The 8,913-nt window shown below is 40.0% G+C and overlaps 1 protein-coding gene across 1 annotated transcript; it reads right to left on the minus strand.

The window, feature by feature from the left end:
- Nucleotides 1-876: 876 nt before the first annotated feature.
- On the minus strand, nt 877-3,677 carry LOC108437028 (apolipoprotein A-I-like). The gene is made up of 4 exons (XM_017713852.2): nt 3,566-3,677; nt 2,824-2,875; nt 2,288-2,432; nt 877-1,614 (listed from the first exon to the last, which is right to left on the minus strand). The coding sequence occupies exons 1-4, from the start codon at nt 3,668-3,670 to the stop codon at nt 1,026-1,028; spliced, it is 891 nt and encodes a 296-aa protein (XP_017569341.2). The 5' UTR covers nt 3,671-3,677; the 3' UTR covers nt 877-1,025.
- Between the last annotated feature and the right edge of the window lie 5,236 nt (nt 3,678-8,913).

Consider the following 8,913-nt stretch of genomic DNA (forward strand, 5'->3'; position numbering starts at 1 on the left):
AAACAGTAGTGTGAAACCACAATCAATTAGGTCTTGTTACTTTAGTGGAGTAATGACTACTAGAAGTATCATATTTAGAATCCTGATAAAAGTATAAGCATATTATAAAAGTAAGTAGCTACCAAAACCAACCAGAATGAAAAACAGCCTCCAAAAATGTAACTTCATAGTTGATTCCTGTGATGATTTTTTATAATATGGACACTTGGATAGGGATAATTGACAGACTTATGTATAGATATATTTATAAATATATACCTAAGATATCGCTGTTATCGGAAGAAAACCTCCAAGCTGATATCTTTACAGGGGAAGGAAAAAACATATTTTACCTTCAATGTAAGTCAATGGAGCCAGACGTTTTTCCACGTCATTTTGGGCCATTTATATTCGTCCATCTTCATGAAATTTACAGTCAATGTAAAGGGCAACAGTCATTTTCAAATTATGTCAAAAACTGAAGACGATATGAAGTTTTCTTCAGACAGCAGCGATATGCTTTCTGAACTATTTATTCATAAAGCTGCTTGCATCTATCAATTCCTGTCAGCAGATGGGACCTGTAGTGCAAAATAGTACATAATTTGATTAAATGCCTGGTTAGTCTCACAACAAGTACATCTTACTGTCATTTGCAGGGTTTATGATGTAACTGTTTGGTGGTCTTTTCCTGTAAGGGTCTTTCACAAAGCAAGATTTCTCAGTTAGTGAGAAAGTCAAGCCTGTCCAAAAGTAACAGAGATCAGGGACAATCCTGTCAAACAACCACCACCTTGGGTTTAAGTTATGCAGCTTTTCTGAGAAGTCCGAGCTGGTGTGACTAGTGATCTACTAGTGTGAAGGAGACACATGCAGATATTAGTATTTTCTTTTTTCATTTATTTTGCATCATCACATCATAGGTGGATAGGTCATCATAGGTGAATGTTGTAACCGACACACATGTTAATCCCAAGCATGTGAACATGTTAAAGTGTTGACTTTGTGTGTATGTGACTAAGAACACTAGTCTGGGACAAAGTGGTTTAGGCACTCATAGCTTGGACCACGGAGTCATAGATGGATGTGAGCCTGGCCTTGACGGTCTCCAGGTAAGGCTCCAGATGTCCCTGCAGCTCAGTGGTGTGGGGGGCCAGCTTCTCCTTCACATCTTCCACAGCCTTCAGCACATGCTCCTTGTACTCATCAGCATAGGGAGTGGCCATATTCCTGATGTCAAGCAGCTGCTTGGTCAGCTTGGCGCGAACAGCCTCCACAATGGGCACCAGCTTGGACTTGGTCTCCTCTAATTTGGTCTCCACCTTCTGCCTCAGATCCTCAAAGACAGGCTGCAGCTTGAGATGCAGGGCCTCCAGGTCCTCCTGGTTGCTGGTGAGGTACTCCTGGAGGATGGGGCCAAGCTTCTCACGGTACTCCTCTATGTGCTTTTCAATGGCCTGCTGCAGCTCAAAGCGGTGAGGCTCCACCTGAAAACGCAGGTCTTCTAGCTCAGATACAATGTGCTCACGCACCTGCTTGGTGCCTTCAATCAGATGGGTGGTGTATGGGCTCAGGGTGTGGGAGGCAAGCTGAGCATACTGCTGGAGTGTGTCCAGGCTTTCGGTCAGCTTCTGCCTAGGAAGGTTGCAAAAATAGGGAAGGAATTTAGCTGTACTGCCTAGAGCAGAGGTCGCAAACCCCTCTCCTGGAGATCTGCTTTCATGTAGAATTTAGTTCTGATCAGCATATAAGATGTTGCACCCCCACCTTACCTAACATTGATGTGTCTAGCAAACAAGATATTAAATTAGCTGGATTTCCAGGACCAAGCTTGGCTACCTTTGTTCAAGTGTAAGGGTCCATAAGTATAGTTCTAGATACTATCAAGTATTCCATGTCCCAGCATGTCTGATCCAACTCCTTTACTAGTTATCAAGCCCTTCATGAGCTGGATCTGATATGTTTAGGCCACTATTACCACTGCTTGTGCTCTAGACCAGCACGCCTGGACAAAGCAAGACATGAACAAGCAGTTTACATTGCTGGGAAGTGGCATATTATAAGGATGTAAGAAGGTTTTGGGGGGTCCCAAGGCTTGCCCGGGGGGACAGTAGTCACCAGCCCTCCTTCAGGAGATTAACTTTCCTGTGGAGTTTAGTTTGAACTCTAATCTTGAACACATGATCCAACCAATCAATCTAATCAAAACACTTTGATCAGCTGGATAGGTTCATGGAAAAGAGGGCATAGGATAACCCTACTAGCTCCCATTCAATTGATCAGCTTTTTCAATTCATGTGACTCTTACTTGTACTGGTCGTATTCACTTCCTCCCAGGTGCTCCAGGGCTTTGGAGGCATGGTCTTTCACCTGGTCCAGATAGACCATAGCAGCTGCCTTGTAGTGCTCCAGCTGAGAGGGAGCATCGGCCTGCAGGCTACGGGCATAGGAGCCTGGAACAAACAGAGAGGAAAGATTCAGGCTTCAGAGTGTACTAGACCTCAAACAGCTCCAGATAGGCAGAGTGGGTAAAATCTATTAAAGCTTATAGCAACAAAACTAAGCACAGCATAGTATCTAAAGTCCTGAACTGCACTTTTACAACTCTGAGCTGAATCAACCTATAAAGGCTTTAATAATTAACTGATTGAAATTCAGTGTGTTAGTTTGGGTGAAGCACTAAAGTGTAGCACTCTCATTCAGATTTAAGGTGGCTGTTTCCAGTCAAATCAAAAGCAGTTGTCTCTACAGGAGAGAAGTCTAAAATAAAAGCAAACTGGGATAAAATGTTAAATAAGTAGCGCAAAGACGAACAGATAAAGGACAAATGATAAAGGGACTCACCCAAGGCCAAGAGAAGGGTCAGTGCAAGAGCTACAACTTTCATGGCCGACGTCTACAGAAGGAGAAAGAACATTGTTATGTTTTACAGTCATGAAATAAGTGGGAATGCACTGATGAGGGAATTCTCAAGCAGTGCCAATGTTTTATATTAGATAATTTTACATCAGCTGTACATATTTGCTGATGCTGATAAACACACATTTCTAAAATGTAGAAACTGGGACCAGACCTGTGGAACACTCTCGAAATAAAGAACCTTCACAAAGTTACACTTTGAAAATTATTTTCCAGTGAATGTAGACAACAAAATCCCCAGTGCTGAATTCACTTTGACTGGGATCTCTTTCCGAACTGTCTGGAAGTAACCCTGTTTGTGGTAACTGAGCACTGGGAATTCTAAGTTGCGGAGCACTTCATGGAACTGCCTAGTAATTTCCTCACTCACATTTAGCAGACTAAAAATTCCTCACAAGGGGGCACCAAATAGCAGCCAATTAGCTTTTGATGCTTGATAAGAAAGTGCTTTGCCTAAGTAATGTTGTATCATTTTGTATAGCAATTGTTTAAGCGAGAAAAGCAAAGTAACAGTTATGATGAGATTTGAATGAGAAAACAATGCAATTCTTTACCCCCCCCACCCTCAGTAACGAAGATTATCTGATTATTAAACCTTCTTTTCTCTTGGCTGTTTTCTTGTTTCACAGTCTTTAAGGCTGACTGAGTTGTTCTCTTTTTATCTTACCTTGGAGGTGGTGCTCCGGTGAATGACGCTAAACTCCAGGAGTGGGGGGTTTATATAGGCCGGCCACTGTGTTTGAGATGGAGTTGGACTCCAGCCCTCCTGCATGGAAGGGTAAAATTCAAAGGTTATGAGCGTGAACGGGAATTATAACTACTTTGAACTAATCAGAGTTGGACCTACACCCCTCCTCCAGCAAGAACAACAGCATGACCACCTTTACACCATTTCACACTTCAAACTAACAAAAAAGTGAAGTTTAGGTTTAAAATCAGTTACATCAAACACACACATACTGCATCATGGTCCCTTGTGTCTATAATGTTATGTTGTTTTGTCCACACCACGATCTAGTTTATGTATTGAATATTTCTCATTATGAGAGCTGTAAAAATATTCTAAGGTTACTTAACCTATTTTTGGATATTGTCTCAATCTTTTAAACCCGTAAAATCCCATGATTATCATGTCCTAAGACTTATTATTCTGCTACTACAGGGACTTCAATGCAAACTAGCTGAGGCATTCTTAGGTTATAGAAGGGTATAATAAAAATTTGGGCCTGCTGCTGGGACCTGGCCTTTTAATGGGTTAAGTAGTTGTATGTAATGAAGTTTTCTCATTTAACTGACAGGTGACTTTGCTTGTTTTGGGCATCAATTCTTTATCCAAGGGAGTTATCTGTGACTTTACTAGATACAGTGACTTAAAATGTACAAATACTAGTAGGAAATCCATAAATAGGCTTGTTATAATGTTCTTACAACAATATTATAATGAGAACTATTACTTATATTGACTAGACTTTTCATTACCACTACCGCTGAGACCCTAAAACCTCTCCGTCATCACTTTGAGAGCTTTTAAACCTCTTAAACTGTTGATTATTCAGCTACTACTCTTTAGACTTATTATTCTGTAACTACTCTAATTAATAGTAAACCATGAAAGTGATTCATATTTTAGGTAGTTATGAGAGTGAGGATCATCTGAAAGAAGTGGGAGTTTAAGGGAGTAGATATTATGTAATTCTTACCTTCTGTAAGGGCTTTTAAAGATCAAGCTCTACATTATGACCATTGTGTTTATAAATTGCTAAATTGCATGATTACCTAAAGTGGACATGATTTAGAGAAATCTTTGAGCACTGCATAATAACAGTTGCTAATTTTATTGGTTATTATCATTCTCATTATTAGTATTATTATTTACATTGCTATTGCATATAATTAGCAAATGATTCATCTGCTATGCTTTTTAAGGCATTTTTATGGCCTAATTAAGTTTTACGATATCAGGCGATCACTGTCAGTCAGTACTTTAAAAACAGCTTCTGGCTGGAAGTGGACAGGGTGATCAGAATTTCACTAAGTTGAGCTAGAAGGCAGAAAGTTTGTGAACAAAATTTAAGTTGGCATAGCAAAGGTAAATAACGCTTTAAATGTTTTGCAGTTGCAAAACACTGTTTATTGTTTTTTGCTTACATATTTGTGCTTATGTAATTCCAGCAAGAGAAAGTTCACTGTTAACTAGCATACCGATGGCACAGTACCTAGTAATATACTTCAGAATTCAGCAGGTCCATTTGGCTGCTTGGTTAACCCCTTAAAAGGCCAGTGCCCACCAGCAGGCCCAAAGTTTTATTACATACATCCATAATAAGCCTTAGGATGTAATAAAACTGGGGCTTTAAGGGGTTAACTGTATGAATATCTTCCTTCCTGTTTTGTGGGGTTTGGCAGAGACAGACTAGTATTTTAATGCATGCTTTTTGAGTAATCTGAGAGGTAAATGTAATAAAATCAATGTAACTATCCACTGATTTAAGATATCGCTATTGTCAGAAGAAAACCCTGTATCTCCCAAATGACAACTTCACAGGAGAAGGAAAAAACCTACTTTACTTTTAATGTAAGTCAATGGAACCTGATTTTTTTCCAAATCATTTTGGGTCGTTTCTTTGTGTCCATTCTTCATAAAATTTACACACGATGTAAAAAGCAACAGGTTCTTTCAAATGATGCCAAAAACTGAAAAAAAAAAAGGTAAATATTGGAAATACAAGGTTTTCGTCCGACAGCAGCGATATACAGGTTTGAATGTATTTTCAGATAAAATAATGGGTGAATAGTACTTGAATGATTCGTTTAATTAAGCAGGTGAAATGGAGTTCATAGAACAGTAATAGCAGTTAATAGAAGGCTATATGCTATATATTCTGCAATAATTAGGTTACAGCAATGGATGACTGACCCTTGATCTAGTTCTCCACCATTCGTTCCACACGTTCAGTGACGAGCTTTACTTGCAGCAGTTGATTTAATCAGTCTCTTTAATCTGATTGGCTGCCTGACCGATTCTCTGGACCAGTGGAAATGCAGCTCAGCTCTTTCTCTCTGATGTCAAAGTGCACTGAAAGTCATCCACTCAGCAGCGATAAGCTATCTGAGAATGTGGATTGTCTCCAGGAATCGCTCAGAGACGCGCTGCGCCAGCACAGTTAACGGTGTTGTGTGCGTGAGATGCAGAGACAGAGATAATAACATGTGAAGTTAAAGGGATCCTCGAGTTTGTTTGTTGTTTCACATGATTTAATCACTGAGATGTAAACAGAGTCGTTCAGAGTGGTGAAACACTACGTTCTAGAGAAACTTACCCAGTCAGAATTGTTCACAGTGGTGGTGATAGGAACCAGACGTCCACTTCTAAAAGTTCCCTCATAGAACGTCATTACATGACATTTTTAGAAGTACTCAGCCTTGTACTCAGTACTTTTTTTGCAGCAGTACTTTGTATTTTGTTGCCATATGGCAACAGTGCGTACCAGTGGGACTGCAATCTGGAATGCATACAATGGGTGTAAACCAATAAACCACCACCCAGATATTCACCACCCAGGCATGAAAAAGAGTGCACAACAGCAGAAGATATTTAAGATATTTAGCCATGTTTTGAGAATATAGAAAGAAATATGAAAACAACTGTACTTGATTGTTAAAAAAAAAAGGATGAGACAATAGCAGCATCCAGTGGACGTGTGGTCATTTGCTCCCATTGTATGCAGCACAGATTGCACTGTCGCATGCTGTTGCTGCTGACAACTATACAGGGTGTCCCAAAAAAATGTAGTCTAATAACAGCCAATTGTCCCTCAAAAGTTCTCAAATTTTAATTTCAAATTCAAATTCAAAATTTGTAGTTCACTACACACGAAAAGGCATTTTGAGTGTTAGAATATGCTCGAACACCATCAAACAAGAGTGAGCAGCGTGCATTTTCAATAAAATCCAATAAAAACACACCAAAGGAAAGAAGATTCAGACGTGGCACAAAAAGTTCAAAGAGGAAGGCTGTCTGTGCGGCGCAAAGGGATCTGGACGACCACCAGTATCGGAAGATCAATCAGGTTCGAGAAGCATTTGTGCGAAGCCCCAGGAAGTCTGTAAGAAGAGCATCTCTGGAAACCCGTGTTTGGCAGGAGGTGGACTACCGGCTTGATGTGTGTCGTGTCACAGAATAGTGAACATTTGTGAAGCTGTGAAATCGGTTATAAAACTGACATCCCTCTGAATCTCTTGTTCGAATTTTGATGAATCCTGTGTTGTTCAACATGAAGCCCATTTCATGTCTTTTACCAGGACGTGCAGTTATGCAGACGTTCACATCTCAAATGATGTCAATTTTTTGGGACGCCCTGTATTTTATGTGAAGTATAACCAATAGCAATGAAACTGTAACCACACCACTTATTGTACTGTAAGTTATACACATTGTGAAGAGGCTTCAGGATCTTGGCCTCATCATGTGATGTGTGTGATAAAGAGGTCTAGACTGCCACAGGAAGGCATGTGATCAGTTAAAAATATACCATGTGACTCAAAGTCTTCAGTTTCCCAAAAGGGAAAGATTGACTTATACCGCAGCCATGCCTTACGGCAACACCACCCATTAAACCTATAGGGAGCTTCTTAGTATTTTCAGCATCTGTCAGTACAGGAGCTACATTTATTAAACGCGATTCTTCTCTTTTGGATCCTTTTGGTCTCTTACCAGACGTCCACCTCTAAAAGCTCCCTCACAGAACGTCATTACATGACATTATTAGAAGTACTCAGCCTGATGTCTGACAGACTGTTTTACAATAGCTTAGACATCATATTTTGGCCTAAAAGCCCTGCAGGGTTCCGTGTTAGTGCCCACGTTATTATGATGTCATGATTAATATCATCACACGAGACGGCTGTTCAAAGGTTCTTTAGTAAAGAACATGGTTTCTTCATAGAACCATGAACACTCATCATGTTCATCTTCACCCACTGGAGGTTTCTTCAGATAGATAGAGAGCATGTTGTAGATGGTTCTATATAGAACATTTTTGAAAGGGGTTCCATGTCACCAAAAGTGTTCTTTTGTTGTTACAAACTTATCTAAAGAACACAAGAACCATTTGTGGTGCCATATGGAACCCTTTTCAAAAAGTAGAACCCGTGTAGTTCTGTGTAGAACCAAATACAACACACATTCTATCAATCTAAAAAACCCTTTAACTATGCAAAGAACCCTTTAGTCAGGCAAAGGGTTCTTTGAGTGTTCATGGTTCTATATAGAACTGTTTTCTTTATTGAAAAACCTGTGCCAAGTGTCACAAACACTTTTTGGTGCTATATTTACATTTGTGGCATTTGGCTGACGCTCTTATCCAGAGCGACTTACAATTTGATCATTTTACACAGGTAGGCCAAGGTGGTGTTAGGAGTCTTGCCCAAGGACTCTTATCGGTATAGCGTAGGGTGTTTGCCCTGGTGGGGAATTGAACCCCAGTCTAGAGTGTAGAAGGCAGAGGTGTTACCCGCTACACTAACCAACCCTTTCCAAAAAGGTTACATGTTCACTCTTAAAATGGTTCTTCAGGGATTCTTTGGCAAAGAAAATGGTCTCAAAAAGAGACACGAGGCCAATCACGAAGCAGTATCGTCACCATATCAGTTAACCTTACTTTTCTCACTTATCAACTGTGATGTATGTAGTAGATGCAGTCATCTGAAAATGTAGTGATTGGTTAGTGTAGTGGGTAACATCGCTACCCTGTAGACTGGGGTTCAACCCCTACACAGGCAAACACCCTACACTATACCATCCTTAGGTGACCCTTGGGCAAGACACCTAACATTATCTTTGCCTTCCTGTGTAAAATGATCAAACTGTAAGTCACTCTGGATAAGAGTGTCTGCCAAATGGCATAAACGTAAAATACTCCAGTAAGTTTATGACTGTATAAATGGAACTACCCACCTACAACCATTAGATGATGATTAATATAAATGCAAATAAAGGCCATTCACAACATTGAC

Source organism: Pygocentrus nattereri, chromosome 23, assembly GCF_015220715.1.
Source record: "Pygocentrus nattereri isolate fPygNat1 chromosome 23, fPygNat1.pri, whole genome shotgun sequence".
Taxonomy (NCBI): domain Eukaryota; kingdom Metazoa; phylum Chordata; class Actinopteri; order Characiformes; family Serrasalmidae; genus Pygocentrus; species Pygocentrus nattereri.

Coding starts and splice junctions, on each gene's coding strand:
- LOC108437028 (XM_017713852.2), bottom strand. CDS start 3,670: ATGCAGGAGGGCTGGAGTCCAACTCCATCTCAAACACAGTGGCCGGCC. Junction 2,433..2,823: donor GACCCTTCTCTTGGCCTTGG/GTGAGTCCCTTT, acceptor TGTTTGTTCCAG/GCTCCTATGCCCGTAGCCTG. Junction 1,615..2,287: donor AGTGAATACGACCAGTACAA/GTAAGAGTCACA, acceptor CAACCTTCCTAG/GCAGAAGCTGACCGAAAGCC.